Source organism: Salvelinus sp. IW2-2015, linkage group LG4q.1:29 (genome assembly GCF_002910315.2).
Source record: "Salvelinus sp. IW2-2015 linkage group LG4q.1:29, ASM291031v2, whole genome shotgun sequence".
In the NCBI taxonomy this organism is placed as follows: domain Eukaryota; kingdom Metazoa; phylum Chordata; class Actinopteri; order Salmoniformes; family Salmonidae; genus Salvelinus; species Salvelinus sp. IW2-2015.
This window is the reverse complement of record NC_036842.1, coordinates 10,081,529-10,102,157: the sequence shown is the minus strand read 5'-3', so window position 1 is coordinate 10,102,157 and position 20,629 is coordinate 10,081,529. Positions and strand designations below refer to the sequence as shown.

Genomic DNA, 20,629 nt, shown 5'->3' with positions numbered 1-20,629 from the left:
ATGCTATATATGGTTTACTTTTTTGGTTTTATATTCTCAGTATATACATATTTAACTTCGGTTGAATCAGAGAGAGGCAGCAAGGCAACTTGTTATTCACATTTCAAACACAGATCAACCAGTAGCACCATCAGCACCTGTCTGATGTTGACAGCACTAACATAGATCCTTTACTCCTCCTGTTCCTCTCCGTGTGTGATGATGTAACAGAGGGATTTGTAGTCCAGGTGTCCTGCTGGGTCGAAGGTAGACGATTGGAACATCTGCTTAACCTGAAAGGTTTGCAGACAAATATCAGTACAGTATCCGGGTTTTCATCTCTTAGATACAGTTGAAGTCAGAAGTTTACATACACTTAGGTTGGAGTCATTAAAACTTGTTTTTCAACCACTCCACAAATTTCTTGTAAACAAACTATAGTATTGGCAAGTCAGTTAGGACATCTACTTTGTGCATGACACAAGTAATTTTCCCAACAATTGTTTACAGACAGATTATTTCACTTATAATTCACTGTGTCACAATTCCAGTGGGTCAGAAGTTTACATACACTATGTTGACTGTGCCTTTATTAAACAGCTTGGACAATTCCAGAAAATGATGTCGTGACTTTAGATGCTTCTAGGCTAATTGACATCATTTGAGTCAATTGGAGTTGTACCTGTGGATGTTTTTCAAGGCCTACCTTCAAACTCAGTGCCTCTTTGCTTGACATCATGGGAAAATCAAAAGAAATCAGCCAAGACCTCAGAAAAAAAATTGTAGACCTCCACAAGTCTGGTACATCCTTGGGAGCAATTTCCAAACGCCTGAAGGTACCACGTTCATCTGTACAAACAATAGTACAAAGTATAAACACCATGGGACCACGCAGCCGTCATACCGCTCAGGAAGGAGACGTGTTCTGTCTCCTAGAGATGAACGTACTTTGGTGCAAAAGTGCAAATCAATCCCACAACAACAGCAAAGGACCTTGTGAAGATGCTGGAGGAAACAGGTACCAAAGTATCTATTTCCACAGTACAACGAGTCCTATATAGACATAACCTGAAAGGCCGCTCAGCAAGGAAGAAGCCACTGCTCCAAAACCGGCATAAAAAAGCCAGACTACGGTTTGCAACTGCACATGGAGACAAAGATTGTACTTTTTGGAGAAATGTCCTCTGTTCTGATGAAACAAAAACAGAACTGTTTGGCCATAATGACCATCGATATGTTTGGAGGAAAAATGGGGAGGCTTGCAAGCCGAAGAACATCATCCCAACCATGAAGCACAGGGGTGGCAGCATCATGTTGTGGGAGTGCTTTGCTGCAGGAGGGACTGGTGCACTTCACAAAATAGATGGCATCATGAGGTAGGAAAATTATGTGGATATATTGAAGCAACATCTCAAGACATCAGTCAGGAAGTTAAAGGTTGGTCGCAAATGGGTCTTCCAAATGGACAATGACCCCAAGCATACTTCCAAAGTTGTGAAAAATGGCTTAAGGACAACAAAGTCAAGTTATTGGAGTGGCCATCACAAAGCCCTGACCTCATCCTATAGAAAATGTGTGGGCAGAACTGAAACCTGACTCAGTTACACCAGCTCTGTCAGGAGGAATGGTCCAAAATTCACCCAACTTATTGTGGGAAGCTTGTGAAAGGCTACCTGAAACATTTGACCCAAGTTAAACAATTTAAAGGCAATGCTACCAAATACTAATTGAGTGTATGTTAACTTCCGACCCACTGGGAACGTGATGAAAGAAATAAAAGCGGAAATAAATCATTCTCTCTACTATTATGCTGACATTTCACATTCTTAAAATAAAGTGGTGATCCTAACTGACCTAAGACAGGGAATTTTTACTCAGATTAAATGTCAGGAATTGTGAAAATCTGAGTTTAAATGTATTTGGCTAAGGTGTATGTAAACTTCCGACTTCAACTGTACCTGAGCTGCTAATGAATCGGATTTTCCAAAAAAGACAGTCAGTTACTGTTCGATTGAACGTCATAATGTCCAAACATGTGACTTAAGTGACTTTGAGCGTGGTATGATTGTCGGTGCCAGGCGTGCCGGATCCAGTATCTCAGAAACGGCCGCCCTAAGGTAACTGTAATTGCTAAAATATACTTAATTATCTAAAGTAAAATTAAATGTGTAAATCATTTCAAATTCCTTACATTAAGCAAACCAGATGGCACCATTTTCTTGTTTTTTAAATGTACGGAAAGCCAGGGGCACGCTCCAACACTCAGACATAATTTGCAAATTAAGTATGTGTGTTTAGTGAGTCCGCCAGATCAGAGGCAGTAGGGATGACCAGGGATGTTCGGTTGATAAGTGCGCGAATATGACTATGTTCATGTCCTGCTAAGCATTCAAAATGTAACAAGTTCTTTTGGCTGTCAAGGAAAATGTATTGAGTAAAAAGTAAAATATTTTCTTAAGGAATGTAGTTAAGTAAAAGTAGTCAAAAATATAAATAGTAAAGTACAGATACCCAAAAAAACTACTTCAGTACATAACCCTTAGCGTCAGGATCGAACATTCTGAAGGTGTTGAGAATGATGTCTTCTGGATCTGTTCCATGCAGCTTCTCTCCAAACAGGTTGAGGAACATGGTGAAGTTGATGGGACTACTAGCCTCTTTGAGCATGTCTTCTAGCTCATTGTTCTTCACATTCAGCTTGCCTGGAGGATAATTGAGATATCAAGCATCACCACCATTCAAACAACCATTAGCTGTTTTACAGTAAGTGAGCATTAGTGAGGTCGAGCACTGATGTTGGGCGATTAGGCCTGGCTTGCAATCGGTGTACCATTTCCTCCCAAAGGTGTTCGATGGGGTTGAGGTCAGGGCTCTGTGCAGGCCAGTCAAGTTCTTCCACACTGATCTCGACAAACCATTTCTGTATGGACCTCACTTTGTGCACTGGGGCATTGTCATGCTCAAACAGGAAAGGGCCTTCCCCAAACTGTTGCCACAAAATTGGAAGCACAGAGTCGTCTAGAATGTAATTGTATGCTGTAGCGTTAAGATTTCCCTTCACTGGAACTAAGTGGCCTAGGCCGAACCATGAAAAACAGCCCCAGACCATTATTCCTCCGCCACCAAACTTTACAGTTGGCACTAAGCATTGCGGCAGGTAGCGTTCTCCTGGCATCTGCCGAACCCAGATTCGTCTGTTGAACTGCCAGATGTTGAAGCCTGATTTATCACTCCAGAGAACGCGTTTCCACTGCTCGAGAGTCCAATGGCGACAAGCTTTTCGCCACTCCAGCCGATGCTTGGCATTGCGCATGGTGATCTTAGGCTTGTGTGTGGCTGCTTGGCCATGGAAACCCATTTCATGAAGCTCCCGATGAACAGTTCTTGTGCCGACGTTGCTTCCAGAGGCAGTTTGGAACTTAGTAGTGAGTGTTGCAACCGAGGGCTGACAATTTTTACACGCTACACGCTTCAGCACTCGGTGGTCCCGTTCTGTGAGCTTGTATGGCCTACCACTTCGCGGCTAGACATTTCTACTTCACAATGACAGCACTTACAGTTGACCGGGGCAGCTCTAGCAGGGCAGAAATTTGACGAGCTGACTTGTTGGAAAAGTGGCATCCTATGGCGGTGCCACGTTGAAAGTCACTGAGCTCTTCAGTACAGGCCATTCTATTGCCATTGTTAGTCTATGGCTGTGTGCTCGATTTTATACACCTGTCGGCAACTGGTGGGGCTGAAATAGCCAAACCCACTAATTTGAAGGTGTGTCCACATACTTTTGGCGATTGAAATAGTGTATCATTTAAATACTGACCAGGAGATTCATGGGTGTTACGGATACAGGTATCCTGGGGGTATTTGTATTTCTCCTCTGTCCTAGTAACAGGTGGCAGTCATCAGTCGCATCAATCTGAAGACACACCTCCTCCTGTTTCCCTTACCCAATCACATCCCCYTTCCCTTGGTTTAAAAACCCAGTCAGTTGTTTTCCCAGGGTCTCTCTCTCTCGCTCTCGCTCTCTGGATTTGCTGAAGACCACATTCTTTCATACCCCACAGTTTAGTTTGTTTGTGCGGATACATCTCACATTGTCTGTTATCATGTGAGTATGTACTGCTGTGGTGTATTATTGTTGGTTTGTTGGTGGGAAAAGGGGATAACCAGCCAAGTTGCCCTTGGGCATACATTACCCGTAGGAAAAATTTGTCTAAATACCCTAGTTAGAACTGGTGTATTTCCTTGGGTCCAGCTCAGCCCCTTTTTCCCACACCCCATTACCGTGTGTTTGACAATAAACCTAAAGTGTTTGACGGTAGGTTTAGGTTGTCTGTGGATTTCTTTTAGTTCTCACTGTTCCTTTTCACTGTTGTGAATTTGCATGAGAATATGTTACGGGTCTCGTCCCCCCCCCCCCAGACTGCTGGGAGAAGAAGGTTCATAACAATAGGTATCCTTCAGATCTTCTTTGTCAATGAACCCATCTTTGTCCTGGTCGATAAGTGTGAACACCTAGCCCAGGGAAAGAAAAGGCTTACAGAATTTTTTATGAAAAGAACAAACACCATATTTTTCCTTACTCACTATGGTTGGGCACATTGTTGTGCTTCCTCATAACATGACTTCTGACGAACCACATGATATTTGTTATATCATGTGTGAGCTAAATTCTGCTTGAACATGGAGAAGACATTGGAGGATGCTCTCTAGGCTCTCGTGGCATCCCATTCCTCCTTCTTGGTCTTTCTGCTGGCCTAAAAATAGGTATTTGTTTAGTTTTGTTAAGTGTTCATTACCATGTATTAATAGGGCACACAAGCAAAATAAACTCTCAGCATTTCTTCTATGTATGCTTTAAGTTGTAATATAAATGTCATTGTTTTTAATTATGTACAATTGTCTTACTTTTCCACAAACAATTAAAATGTGCAATAACAGAAGCCACTCAAACAACAGTCTGTACACACTCAACATTTTTGTCTCTGCAGAAGTGACGCTGTTACTCCAGTGAATGTGCCTAACTGATGAGAGGAGACAGCTTAAATATAACGTCTGTCTGTAAAACAGAAACCCCAAAACTGGTTCAGGGATGACTGCTGCCGTGTAGCAGGCCCCACAGGGGAAAAGGCTGCTCTACACCCTTCATTTTTTATTGTAGTGCTTCATATGGGCTTTATATGGGGTGTGAAATTATCATTTAAAACAAATTATCCAATGGTACTGTACATTTTGTACTAGTCAATGAGCAGGACCTACAATGAGAACATTCGCTATCGTATTAGTAGAATGAAGACTGAATGTATGATTGCTTTGTACAACTCAGAAGATGAGATATATGAGATGGCACATACAGTATCATCCATATGGGAACATAGTGGGTAAATACTACCTTCATGGAAAAACGCAGCAACAGCACAATGTGGCCACCTTGTGGTGCTATAACTTTGTCTGGGAATAGGCCGCTACTCCACAGCAGGCAAACTGTCAGGAGGCTGACAGTCACTGCATTCTGTGACTGCTGCGGATCCTTTTGCCTACTGCCATTTGAGATGATCTAGTTATCAACATACCATTATCATGAGTAATGGGACAAATGACAGGTAATGTGCTTTGACACTTTTGATCAACCTCTTGGATAGTTATTGGCAAGGCTTCCGCTATCAAGGAACCACCTACATCTGGAATTGTGCCTTTGCTGGATGCATTACTTTTACCCCTGTATAGGATTTCCTATTTCCACTACACATTGCCTGGCATTGCAGCGCTGATGTCCAGAGACGAACTATTCCTGAGTTCACATTTTAGCAGAGGGCTCATTGTGCACTGAGTAGGCCTCGATAGAGACTGGACTGAAAGTGAAAAAGAGCACACATAGGTAGACCTGGGCAGACTCACATTGCCTGTGCCTCCGGGGGAATAGTGAGGCCTGCACGCCAATAAACACAAACAAACTCTCTGACCACAGTTCTAGACTTGCCCACAGTCTCATTAGCCGGCGCCGTCTGCCGTTTACCAACAGTTCAGAGTAGAGGTCACTAAAATGTGCTGATGCAGGTAAAACGATGTATATTTTAGTAAAAAATCCATAAAATGTGCATTATGCAAATATATGCAAGTGCTATATTTGTATATGCACATTTCATGGGATGCACCATATTCTTCAATTGTTTACGTTTTTTGCTATCAGGACAACTATCTTGGTAAAGGTACATCATATCTTCAAATGATGTTCTAAAGAACTGTCATATGTTTTAATGACAGTATATTAAGAACTTGTTGCATTAGGTTATGCGCATATCAAACGGATTGCACCTTAATTAATAGCCTAGTAGCCAATCTCCAGTTTGAGCTGCATGCCATAATGAAACTGCACTGGTAGAGTGCACTCGCACATACATGATTAGGTGGGCGTGGCACTATTAGGTTCAGGTTCCATTTCACCCATTCAAACCTCTAGCCTGCGCAGTTTCTCTTGCCCATGTAGTTCACAGGTACGCGATCACGCATGAAGGAACCACGTTATTCGTGAGTCGGGAAGCAGGGTATCCTACTAAACAGAGGATATAATAGTGAACTTTTTGACCGGATTTTATATAAGAAACGAAATCTACGTTTACCTATTTATCCACCCGGAAAAGTATATTCGTTGCTCACGGACATGGCAAAGGCATACAAACTGTATGTCGGAATAGCCACAGGTAAGAGGCACCGTTCTGTGTACCAGTTGAATAACTCTTCAACCTCACACTAACTTTATTTACTCATTGTAACTGAATATAATTGCCTATAATCTGGTTAATAACTGACTTAGTACTGTTTTACAACATCAATCTCAAGATTGTATTTCCTTTGATATTTATATCTCGGGTATTAGTACAATTTTCTTTCTTATATTACTTCACTAGTTTTCGTTTATTCAAACTATAACTTTGGTATATGTAATGTAGTCCCGTGTAGCTCAGTTGGTAGAGCATGGCTTTTGCAACGCCAGTCGTGCGATTCCCACGGGGGAATAGTGTGCACTCACTACAGTAAGTCGCTCTGCTAGCGTCTGCTAAATGACTAAAATATAACTAATCTTATGTGCCTGTCTATACTGTGATTGACAGCAGCAATTAGCATGCTGGTGTGACAGATGATCAACAAATGATCCACCACTCCATAGCCCTCTATTAGCAAACAGAGTACCCCAATGCACATGCCAACAATATCCAAACCAATAACATAGACTATCAATAACCACGTCTGTTTGCTTCATAGATACAGTAGCTTTATTCCATTACCCACATTTGTATCATGGCTGGATTTTGTTGTCCTGAATATTATGAAACACTAACAGTGTTGTTGGATTGAATGCAAGACTATCTTTAGTAAGGTTATCACAGTGTTGGGAATCCCAGAAACCCAACACCCAAGCCGGGGGAATTACTGTCAAATTACTGTCAAACATTAAGTTCCACAACCTTTGCTCTGTCCTTAACTTTCAGATTCTAAAACAATTTAATTGTATGGATTTGACTTGATGTTTGGGCATTGTGCGACCAGCTCTGTTTGTTTTCTGGTTTTAGTTTTGGCCCTATGCAAATGCTCTCTGGCTGAATGGAATGCAACTGAGGAGCCGGCCAACAAGACTGTGTCCCGCCATCACCAAGGCAACACAAACAACTTCACAGGTATATTGTTTCCCCCCCAGAGAAACATAAACTTATGGAGGGATAATCATGCCATAAAAGTTTGTTTGAAGTTTGAAGAAGGCGTACATAAAAGTGTTTCTTACCATCTGACATGCACATGTGTTAACGTGTTTGAATTACTCAGGTTTAGAAGCAACCTGTTGGATTAGAAAATGAATACCTTTGTGATTACATACACGGTAAGTTTGTAAAGAGACTAAGTGCCCTTGAAAAACATTCTTATACTAAGTATTCCTGCTCTGTCGTTAAATTGAAGGCCGTACTCCAGGAGTGCGTCATTCACACAGTGGTTCATTCAAACAATTGGAATATCAAATGCTTCTCCACCCAGCCCTTTAGTATCAGGAGGAGGTGTCATGTACCATCCCCAACAGAGACCATAGTGCAAATTAAAGCCTTCTTGCCACCAGTGACCATGCAGTCATTACCTTTCCTGTGAGTGGAATTGTGAAATGTAGCACCAGCTTTGTATGTGCACTGGGTTCGGTTCCTCACTGCTAATTAGATGTGCATAGATGGCAGGCTGACATCAGGTGTCAATTGAAGCAGCCTCAGGTAGGGCCTCCACTATTCAGGATTTGTCAATTGCTGTTTGATGATAATCCTCACAACTAAGAGGTCTAATCAACTACTGATCGTACCATTGTATTTACCCACATGGAGTGATACAGGGAAGTTTATTTTATTAGGGGGAGGTGGGGGTAGTTCCTGATTACCTCTCTGCAATGTACTACTCTTCTTATGTTCAGTTTACATTTGTTAAATGTTTTGTATTTAACCTTTATTTAACTAGGCAAGTCAGTTAAGAAAAAATGATTGTTTACAATGACAGTCTACCCTAACCCGGATGACACTGGGCCAATTGTGCGCTGCCCTATGGGACTCCCAATCACAGCCGGTTGTCATACAGCCTGGAATCGAACCAGGGTCTGTAGTGAAGCCTCTAGCACTGAGATACAATGCCTTAGACCGCTGCGCCACTCGGGAAATCAGTTGACCAAACAGCAGCATTTCCCAGCTACTTACTTATTCCTGGGAAATATGGCATGATGACTGACTGCACATACAGCTACTCAGTTAAATACCTAGATCAATTTACACCTGCTGTTCCTTTGTAACCAGATCCGCACCTATTCAATATTTAGGTCATTTTAAAGGCATGCTCTCATGTTTCACACTACAATTAGGGCTTTCTCCCTCTCTGTGATGTTAATTAAGCCTCATTATTCTTTTACCCACCCAATGACTCACTGGAAGGGAATAGAGGAGAATAAAACAGTGAAAGAAGGTTTCCATTCTCTTTACTATAGTGGTCAGAATGTTCTGTGTGTGTATATCTACACAACTATCAAATTAGGCTGAGGAGGATATCAGTTGCTTTTTACTTTGACAGAATTTCATTATAAATCTGTAAATGACACATTATTATCCTCAATCACACCAGTCTTGCCCCAATGGTCAGTTCAGTTTCTAGTCCTTCCTCAGATCATGATGCCAGAAGCCTATTTATATGACAAGTCACACTGGCCCCCCTGAGTCAGGTTACTAAGGGAAAACAGGAGCCTCATGACAAGTTTGAAAGGGGGCTCTCACTTCAAACGTATATCTTATTCTACATCACCTTCTCAATGCAATCTTTTTGTAAGAAGGGTATTATATATCAAATGAGTTACTTTATAATCCCCCTTTCCCCTGTATTTGTCTCTTTGCGCTTGCCATAGACTCGATAGAAACTGCAACTCAAGCCAAATGGAGCGGCCATTTCACCAAATGTCCAAAGGAGTTCAGGAATTACTGTATCCATGGGTCGTGCCGCTTTGTGAAGGAACATGACACTCCTTCATGCAGGTAAATCAACTCACCCGACCCTTACTGTGGGCCCCAATCATTTATCTGTACATGTTCAAGGCAGACGGTCTCAAGCCAAGAACATGCTGCGTACTCAACATTCACTGCAGTGAAAACATGTTTCATTTGTATATATTTTGATAACTGTAGCAGAATTATTATCCATTATTATTACAAGTATGAAGTTCGTGTTCGTGATAAAGATGTTTTGTTTTTACTTTCATGTCTGACAAGTAACACTGAAATCCCTCATTGACCCTGCTGAATGTACTGACCTTGTTTACTGTGACCCTGCACAGAACACATGCACTTAAACTAAAACAACAAGGCAGATATATGATTGGCTTCATATGGTCTGACTGCATTTCATCAAGCATCTCAGAATCACAGTCAGCGAGACCAGTTCATTTGGAACAGCTAGAATAGCTAATTTGACAGACCAGCATCTGCTTGTTTTCTCATAGCCCAGGTGCTTCAAGTTATTTCTTTGTTTTTCTTTCGGGCGACAAGAAATAGGAACAATAAACAAACTTGTTGAGCACATTTTAATCACAGCAGGTGAATTGTGTGTTTGCTCTGTCTCAGATGTGAAAAAGGGTACATTGGGTCCAGGTGTGAGTATGTTGATTTGGCCTGGCGTATAGGAGACCAGAGGCAGATCATCATAGCCTGTGTGATAGCAGCGTTGGTCTTCCTCATACTGCTCATCATATTCATCTGCATCTGTGCACAGTGAGTAAAATACACATTCTTTAAGTAGCAAACAGCCAGATTTTCTTTATGTTGCAACCTTCCTGTCCGTGGGAGTATGTGTGCGTGCGTGAGAGAGTGGGAAAGGTGGAGATACAGCTTCATCACCTCACAGCCTGTCATACTAGCCCTGGGATGGGACGTAAGGAATCTGTGTGTATCCCATGAATGGCCAAGTTTTAATGAAACGCTTGTGGCCATGTTACCTTTTGGTTTTCATCAAGCTGTATGTATCTGCCCTGCTCTCCCCTCTCATTTTTACCCAAAAGAGAGACAGAGTGCCACGTGTTGTATCAGTTTAACAAAAGAGTCTTTTGTGCTGAACAAATACCTTACATAACTAAACTCTGTAATACTGCGAGAATGTTTTGGTGAATAGCTCATGTCAGAGTCAAGACAGATGATACCATTCTCAAAGAACATAATAAGTAAATGATGTCATCACAAATTGGAATGGGTTACTTTCTAATATTCTTCTTCTGTCTCAGTCGACATAAACTTTGCCGGCGGAAGAGGAGAAGAAAAGAGGAGACGAGGAATGGAACAGAGAAGCTCAATATGATTAGGATGAACACAAATGGAACGCATGAAGCTTCATCAGATTCAGTCGAAACCTCAGACATCAATGCAATATGATGCGGTATGTACTGTATGTCTGAGTTTCCAAGACATCTTGGACATTTTTCTGACCTTTGATGCCCCTTTATCATCATTACCCTTAGTTTGTTCTCTTGTTGTGACAAGACACACAGCATCTCCGGCTGTTCTGATTCCAGTGGTATTGTAAAAGACAATTCAAAAACTGACTAGACCCCTCTTGTTGCTGTTGGAAGGTGATATTCCCCAGTTGCATCAAGCCAAGCATCACATTCTAATTCAGCTCACATCTGAAGGGAGGCCCTGAATGGGAATAAAGCTTGGTGCTTGGCACTGCCTAAGCCCATCCTTGAACACATTGATACATAGACAGCGAGGGAGAGCAGTAGACAGAGAGGGAGAGCATTACACAATGTTTCCACACCCTATATAGCCCATTTTCTGTGTGGGCCAGGCCGGTGGCAGGGTGACTTAGTATCTGAATTTGGCTGTAACAGTCAGATCAAAGCAGACGTGCAGCTGGTTCCTCACTATGCCTGCCTGGCTGCCTGCCCCTACAAAAGGTAATATGAACACACACAGACCAAACAAGACTCGGGCCATAATGATGGATGTGGAGCTGTTAGTGGTGTTCAGAGGCTGGGTCTGACAAGGAATCTGGGGTCATTTTAAACATGCTATCCATCTCTCTTTTAACTGCATATTCCAGTGCTTATACAAAAGCTGCTCTGTAATTGTGTGGCAAAAACAAATTTCACTTCTATAGTAACAACTGTCGCTTTTATCTTCCAGCGACGGGGTCTATAAATGGTATTCTCCTGCCGGACGGGATGATGGCCTTGGTTATGAGTGAATGTTGGAAAGAGAGGGTGCTTTAACGTCACTGAGGAGATATACAAGCCTGTACTCTCCAGCTGCTTTTCACTGCCGACCATAGTCTACAATATGGACAGTATGGACTCTGTTCTGTGCAGAAATATAGTACAATACAAGAGAGACTGTTCTGGTCACCATGAATCCACAGAGATGGATCAACTAAAACAGTATCTCCCTATGCGTTCTGTAAATGTGATAATGTGATGAAGTTGCCCTTATAGACTCATTTATGCAAACAAAATGTGCATGGTCATCAAATCACAACAAGTTAGAGTTAAACCTTTTTTTAAGTATATGTATCATGGACACTGAGCTCTGAAGGAGTAGGCCTTTTTATGGACTGTAACCACCTCTTATTTGGGCATAGATTTAATGATTAACATGTATTCAAGCTAAAAGTCCAGGTATTCTTACTCGCGGATGTGGCGTGTTATAATGATGACTCATGCCATGTATGTGAGACGGATTATACTATGTCTAATGCAGGTAAATAATCAATATAATAAATAGCTGGGTGCTTACATTTGCTCTATTTTACACATGTATAGTGTGTATTATACACATGTGTATTGGGATTAGTTTTGTTTGTTGCATATCCCACTCCCCCTGATTGTGGGGTCACAGCCAGGGATCCACCATTATTGATAGAAACCCTGGAGCAATTAGGGTTAAGTGCCTTGCTCAAGAGCATATCGGCAGATTTTTCACCTAGTTGGCTCGGGGATTTGAACCAGTGATCTTTCGGTTACTGGCCCAACGCTCTTAACTGCTAGGCTACCTGCCGACCCTGATGTCACCTTATGTAACACACTGTACATTGTGGGCCATTTGACATTCCTTGAACACATGCTATTATAATGATGTTAATATTGTTATTAAGCTCTAATAGTTTCCAGCAACTGTTTGATGTATATACATACTGTATATTGTTACATGTAATCAATGCGAAGAGACTCCTTCTATGGGCCAGGGTTGATGTTACTGACTTAAGTTGGAGGGTGCCCAAATTTGGGTGAGAAGGCTACAACGAAAACTTGTAGTGAGCGCATTTGATCTTTATATTTTGAGACATGTAGTCTCCTTGCTACCAGAACAACCCTGCCTGTGTGTTAATGTGTGCAGCTGTAAAGTAGTCCACTGTTGAAGAAGATTTTGGGGTTTCTCAGCATCCCAGAGTTTCACAGCGTGTAATGCAGCCCTTCGCTTCTTCAGCTATGCAAAASTTAAACATTTTCATTAAAACATTTATTTGTGCAGATATGTTATTTTATCATGTTATTTTGGGAGACTTTGACTAATATCGTTCTAAGTCAATGTGTGTGAGTTAATGATGATGGTTTTTTAATAGTCAAAGGAGCTTTGAACAACTTGCCTGTGACCGGAAAGTTCTGTGTATCCCATGATGTGCCTCAGTAGAGTTTCTTCCTCCTCAACCCTGGTCCTGACACCCTGGTGTAATACGGTACCATCCCTCCGACTTGATTGCACTTTCCTTTGTGTAGGTGCTGTTGTGCTGCTACTATGTATTTTCTCTGCCTGACTGGCCCAGTTCTCACCACTTCTCTACTGTCACTCAGCTGATAAAGATATCAGATAAGAACCCTGCTGTGTCTGGAAGGGTTTCTAAGTCCTCTGAAGTTTCAGCCGGCCCAGTTGGCAAGTTCCCTCCCATGCCAACTAAAACTAGGCAGAGCAGAACAAAGTATGCTGTTGGATAGACCTCTGGTTTCACCCGGTATATAAATAGTTTCCCCTGGCCTAGTGAAAGTATGTGATCACAGAACGATAGGAATCCAGCAGCCACATGGGAAGAGTCATGTGACTGAGGACTGCTCCATGTCTGGGCTCTCAGGATTACAGCAGAGCCATGTTGTAATGCTGTTCAATCCCAACAAATCAATAGAAGGTTTTAAGACTTACTGTAGTACAGTACCTGAACTGTACAGGATTTGTTTCACTTGTTTGTACATGGAACTCCCATTTATTCATTTCGTTATCACAGATTACAATAATTTGTTATTTTTAAACACAACAAAGTCTCAAACAATACAGAACATACACCTGACAGGATAATAGAAACGTAGAAGCCTTACGTAGCCTACAGTACTCTTCTTTAATGGACAAACAACCTCTCTCCTGGTTTGGTTGTTACGAGCACATGGTGAACTTTAGCTCCTGACATTGCGGCATTGTTCAAAGGGTTCTGTGAAATGGCAGCTGTGAAGTGTGGGACGCTTTCTATACAATAATGGGTGTGTCTCTGGAAGAAGCAGATAAGAAACTTGACTAATAAATTATATCACATCATCCACCATTTACTGATCTTAGTCAGTGGCCAGGTAAATACAAACGTCAAAACGAAATATCTCAATTTACCCTGTATGGCCACTGTGACCACTGACCAGTGTTATAAACCTTTTTTGTTTATAGTATTCACATTTCTATTAAGTGGTCTTAGCATGATAGTCCAGAGGTGTAATTGTATCTTCCTCTGCCTGCCTGTTACACCACTAACTCATAGGGAAGTGGTTACATACAGTATATGCCATAAGATACCATCTTTCATCTTACACTACTGCATCTACAGTTGAAGTCGGAAGTTTACATACACTTAGGTTGGAATCATTAAAACTTGTTTTTCAACCACTCCACAAATGTCTTGTTAACAACCTATAGTTTTGTCAAGTCGGTTAGGACATCTACTTTGTGCATGACTCAAGTAATTTTTCCAACAATTGTTTACAGACAGATTATTTCACTTATAATTCACTATATCACAATTCCAGTGGGTCAGAAGTTTACATACACTAAGTTGACTGTGCCTTTAAACAGCTTGGAAAATTCCAGAAAATTATGTCATGGCTTTAGAAGCTTCTGAAAGGCTGTACCTGTGGATGAATTTCAAGGCCTACCTTCAAACTCAGTGCCTCTTTGCTTGACATCATGGGAAAATCAAAAGAAATCAGCCAAGACCTCAGAAAAAAAATTGTAGACCTCCACAAGTCTGGTACATCCTTGGGAGCAATTTCCAAACGCCTGAAGGTACCACGTTCATCTGTACAAACAATAGTACGCAAGTATAAACACCATGGGACCACGCAGCCGTCATACCGCTCAGGAAGGAGATGCGTTTTGTCTCCTAGAGATGAACGTACTTTGGTGCAAAAGTGCAAATCAATCCCAGAACAACAGCAAAGGACCTTGTGAAGATGTTGGAGGAAACAGGTACAAAAGTATCTATATCCACTGTAAACGAGTCCAATATCGACATAACCTGAAAGGTTAGGAAGGAAGAAGCCACTGCTCCAAAACCGGCATAAAAAAGTCCGACTACGGTTTGCAACTGCACATGGGGACAAAGATCGTACTTTTTGGAGAAATGTTCTCTGGTTTCATGAAACAAAAATAGAACTGTTTGGCCATAATGACCATCGTTATATTTGGAGGAAAAAGGGGGAGGCTTGCAAGCCGAAGAACACCATCCCAACCGTGAAGCACGGGTGGCAGCATCATGTTGTGGGGGTGCTTTGCTGCAGGAGGGACTGGTGCACCTCAGAAAATAGATGGCATCATGAGGGAGGAAAATTATGTGGATATATTGAAGCAACATCTCAAGACATCAGTCAGGAAGTTAAAGCTTGGTCGCAAATGGGTCTTCCAAATGGACAATGACCCCAAGCATACTTCCAAAGTTGTGGCAAAATGGCTTGAGGACAACAAAGTCAAGGTATTAGAGTGGCCACAAGGTATTAGAGTGGCCATCACAAAGTACTGACCTCAAACGTATAGAAAATTTATGGGCAGAACTGAAAAAGCGTGTGCGAGCAAGGAGGCTTACAAACTTGACTTAATTTCACCAGCTTACTCAGGAGGAATGGGCCAAAATACTAATTGAGTGTATGTAAACTTCCGACCCACTGGGAACGTGATGAAAGAAATAAAATCTGAAATAAATCATTCTCTCTACTATTATTCTGACATTTCACATTCTTAAAATGAAGTGGTAATCCTAACTGACCTAAGACGAGGGATTTCTACTAGGATTAAATGTTAGGAATTGTGAAAAACTGAGTTTAAATGTATTTGGCTAAGGTGTATGTAAACTTCCTACTTCAACTGTATATTCACAACTTTGTAACTCTTTTACATTTCCAATACTACATACTGCCATCTAGTGTACTAACATGACACTGCATTACAAGGTTTTGAAGACATCTGCGGAGAAACGGATATCAGTGTTCTCGGTGCGCCTTACACTTTCTATCTTCATTCATGTAATTAATGTGCAGGCAGTATTGTTTAATGACTATATACTGAAAGGAGGTCAATTTTTGCTTAAAATGACATACCCAAATCTAACTGTCTGTAGCTCAGGACCTGAAGCAAGGATATGTATATTTTTGATACCATTTGAAAGGAAGCCCTGAAGTTTGTGGAAATGTGAAATGAATGTAGTAGAATATAACACATTAGATCTGGTCAAAGATAATGCAAACAAAACAAATTCACATTGTTTTTTGTTCCTTCATCTTTGAAATGCAAGAGAAAGGCCATACTTTCAGATAGGAGTCTAGATGTAATTTAGATGTTGGCCACCAGATTGCGGCAGTGTGTGTGCAACGTTTCAGACTGATCCAGTGAAGAATTACATTACTGCACAATATTTTGTATCAAGTCTGCCAGTAGTTTGCCCAAATGTGCTGCATTGGTCAATTGATACATTTTCAAGTATATAACTATAGAGAACATTCAAAAATGCTATGATAATAAAACATTTAAGTCTACAAACTCCCAGGAATGTCATACATGATGGATCATTAGCTTATACACTAACTTTCACACATCTAGATGGTCGGTCGGGGTGGGTGTGGAGACAGCAGTGGGGTCAAACTGTAGACCCCAGTTCCAACATTTGAACATAAAAATGATTTTGTCAAACAAAACTATGCTACATTTGATCTCTGGGACCCTCAGGATGACAAATCAGAGCAAGATTACTGAATGTATGTACAGTATTTACCTTCAGAGGTGAATGTATCAAACCATTAGCTATGATCAACGTTTTTTGTTCTTGTGCACTCTCCACAAACAATAGTATTTTTTCACTGTAATAGCTACTGTTAATTGGACACTGCAGTTAGATTGACAAGAATATTTAAGCTTTCTGCCCATATAATACATGTCTATGTCCCGGAAAGTTGGCTGTTGTATGCAACGTCATTCTAGTCACAATAGCGCATGTTAGCAACAACTGTTCCGGTTTAGGGACACCGATCCCATAGAGGTTTTAATCGGGGAGGATGGGCTCATAGAAATGGTTGGAACGGAATTAATGGAATGGTATCAAACTCATGGAAACCATGTGTTTGATACCATTCCATTCATTACTTTAACTTCCATCTGTATACAGCAACTTCAACGGGCTTCATCTGTCACAGAAGACGTGGTAGTCCATGTCTGGCAGACGGAGCTCAGGATGTCCCTTTCCTGTGATCACCTGGCACCCTCTCTTAGATGGAATGGCATAATTTGCTACTGCTGCCTTATCATCCAGTGGTTTTACGTCCAGCTGGCTGGGGATTAAACCTGGTGCTGGCGGAAGCTCGACTCGTTTACATACAAAATGATGAGCAATCCCCATCAAACAATGTGGTTACATTTAAAGAAATGGAGCTAATATGTATAATAATTTCCTCTGTTGTTTTCAATGACTGTTATGACGGTGTAAATGGGGAGTTAAATAACTGGCATATGGTTGGTGGTGTTTACCTGTTTCAAGACTCATGTCATTACCAGTTCTCCCTGCTCCTCCGTCCTTGTCTCAGGTTTGGATTAATGAATGCACTTTGTGCACGCAAATGCATGTCCCGRGAGTGCCACTTTGCTTTGAAATGGGATTGTCTTTACTGTGTTTTATGTCCTTTTAAAGATGCTTCCCGGGAGAGGCCTGTTCCATCTTAATGACTTGCACTACACTACCGTGTGACACTCCATTTGCACAACCTTGTGAGACTATTACACACACTCCATTAGGACACACTTTTAAATCAGGACTCATGAGCAATGACTGTACATGAGTGCCCTCTGATGGCCAGACGTCTCAAATGTAACTTTAAGAAAATAGTTTTGTGAACAATGAGCAAACTGTATCGATGTTGTGTAGTCCTCTTATTTTACACAGGGGCGCAGCATATCATTGCCTCCTGTGCAAGATCCCCAGTGTGCCTAAACATTGGCCAATTATAGCAATGTCACAGAAAACAAGCACAATCAATGCAACCACTAGCCAGGATAAAATCAATAGTCTGAGTACATTATGTATTGAACCATGATGCCAGTGGATAAGCCTTACTTAAATAAGCCATACTTAAATTGTATACTGAACAAAAATAGAAACACAATGTGTAAAGTGTCGGTCCCATGTTTCATGAGCTGATATGAAAGATCCCAGAAATTTTCCAGACGCACAAAAAGCTTATTTCTCTCAAATGTTGTGAACAAATGTATTTACATCCCTGTTAGTGAGCATTTCTCCTTTGCCAAGATAATCCATCCACCTGACAGGTGTGGCATATCAAGAAGCTGATTAAACAGCATGATCATTACACAGGTGCACCTTGTGCTGGGGACAATACATGTGCAGTTTTGTCACACAACACAATGCCACAGATGTCTCAAGTTTTGAGGGAGTGTGCAATTGGCATGCAGACTGCAGGAATGTCCAACAGAGCTGTTACCAGAGATTTTAATGTTAATTTCTCTACCATAAGCCGCCTCCAACGTACGTCCAACCAGCCTCACAAATGCAGACAACGTGTAACCACTCCAGCCCAGGACCTCCATATACGGCTTTTTCACCTGAGTGATCGTCTGAATAAAGCCTTTTTTGGTTGAAAAACGAATTCTGATTGGCTGGGCCTGGCTCCCCAGTGGGTGGGGCTATGCCCTCCCAGGCCCACCCATGGCTGCGCCCCTGCCCAGTCATGTGAAATCCATAGTTTAAGGCCTAGTGAATTTATTTCAATTTACTGTTTTCCTTCTAAGAACTGTAAAATTGTTGCATGTTGCGTTTATATTTTTGTTCAGTATATTTGAGAAGGTCCTGTCGCACACATTTCCTAGGTTTCCTCAGCAGACCCTCAGCAGCCTACGCCACGTCTATTTCTATTTCACACACACACACACACACACACACACACACACACACACACACACACACACACAGTATGATTTCCCTCCAGGTATCACGGGTCTTGGTTGTGGTGTGGGTCTCGCTGGCCATGGGTCCAGAGATGGCTGAACAGGCTGATCTAGGACCTGCATATCTTGCCTCAGTAGGTAAGGGATGGTTCATCCTGTGGACAGGGCTTGTTGTTACTGGCACCAATGTCTGTCCTTTTCCCAGTTAGCGTTTTTTTGTTTTGTTCCAAGGGCATAACTTTCACAGTTTTTTGGATTCATATGGCAATGATTTGTGATTTGACATGTGTGATTTTGATGCGTGCTTTGTGGTTATTGTCTTCCTGAAAGATTCACTTGCAGCCAAGTTTCAGCCTCCTGGCAGAGGTATCCAGGTTTTTCTGCATATGCATTGTTCTTTCGAAGGCCAAGCCTACAGCTGGTGTGTGTGGCCAAACACTTCTATTTTCTTGTCATATAAATACCATACCAACAAGAAAATCCTAACCTCCCCTGTTATTGGTAATGGTGAGAGGTTAGCATGTTTTGGGAGCATGATCTTTGTGCATCTGTAACTTTCTCACTCATCATTATTCACGATTCATTCATGATCATCCATAATCATGGTAGCATCCACATTAAGTGTTCCGAAACATATTAGATTCTTATTTACAATAAAAATGACTCCAAAATGACAAAATACATTATTTTATCTTTGTTCAAGGTCGACACTTCAGATCCATCCTTAAGTCTTCACAGAGAGACAGTTTCACCCCTAGCTATGGACCACGTGTAAATCCTGCCTTAGGAACAGATTGTTCTTTCAGCAGTAGAGAGTACATTGGGTCTTTCTCATCAGGGTCAGTGGCCATGGACTGATAACGGTAGTAAATCCACCTGTTCATTTGACACGATTAGCCCCGGGCAGTTCATTAAAGAAGTCTGCTGGAACTACTGGCAGTTACTCCCTTGTGAAACTAAAGTTTAGATTGGGGGTATTAACAATGTGCATTTATCATCACATCGGACTATGTATAATTTAGAACACATTCTAGTTGCGCCTGAGTTGATGAACAAGTATTAGAGGACGTACCCCACAAGCACTCAAGTGATATTTTATCAAACAAGATAATGTGCTGAATCTTCAGAACAGATTTACCTAATGCACATAAATGATTGTAAGTCATGTTTAACTTCTTCCTCCATCAATGCTTCTTGTATTTTATCCTTGTCCTTGGACCGCTGATGCTCACCATTGATCTGGTTCATAGCACGCCTGCTAACTTGAACAATGACAAAGATAGCACAGAGAGGGACAGGCAGACGATTGATCTCTCAACACTTTTTTTATGGGGAAAGCTCTTCAGCCGTACAGAGCTAGCGGACATTGAACAGCAGGGGTGATCCTCAATTAATCCACAGCAATACATCCCTGCAGTGGACACAGTTCTCATGGTTATTGAACTCTCACACAAACTGTACAGTCTGCATCGCCTCAATGTACCTCTTGTCTGGTAACTTTCTTTGCTTCTTACCATGACCTCAGCCTTTTCTGTGCATAACTTGCTATGCTCTTGCTTTATGTCTTGTAAACTTTGAGCAAAGTAAATCACAGGGTTAACAAGTGTAACGGTGCATAGAAAAAACAAGAAAGTTTGTCAAATATTGTATTCTAATTCGGCTTGGTCCCTAAGACCCTCACAAAC

The 20,629-nt window shown here is 41.5% G+C and overlaps 1 protein-coding gene, 1 long non-coding RNA gene and 1 pseudogene across 2 annotated transcripts; 1 reads left to right on the top strand and 2 right to left on the bottom strand.

The window, feature by feature from the left end:
* Nucleotides 1-4: 4 nt before the first annotated feature.
* LOC111962831 (myosin light chain 5-like) lies at nucleotides 5-5,342 on the bottom strand (annotated as a pseudogene).
* Nucleotides 5,343-6,435: 1,093 nt separating this feature from the next.
* btc (betacellulin, epidermal growth factor family member) lies at nucleotides 6,436-13,000 on the top strand. The gene is made up of 6 exons (XM_023983641.2): nucleotides 6,436-6,677; nucleotides 7,548-7,652; nucleotides 9,395-9,521; nucleotides 10,107-10,253; nucleotides 10,760-10,911; nucleotides 11,661-13,000. The coding sequence occupies exons 1-5, from the start codon at nucleotides 6,638-6,640 to the stop codon at nucleotides 10,905-10,907; spliced, it is 567 nt and encodes a 188-aa protein (XP_023839409.1). The 5' UTR covers nucleotides 6,436-6,637; the 3' UTR covers nucleotides 10,908-10,911; nucleotides 11,661-13,000.
* On the bottom strand, nucleotides 10,053-13,523 carry LOC139025940 (uncharacterized). Its single transcript, XR_011477628.1, has 2 exons — nucleotides 13,117-13,523; nucleotides 10,053-10,244 (listed from the first exon to the last, which is right to left on the bottom strand). It is a non-coding gene; the product is annotated as an uncharacterized lncRNA (long non-coding RNA).
* Nucleotides 13,524-20,629: the final 7,106 nt, after the last annotated feature.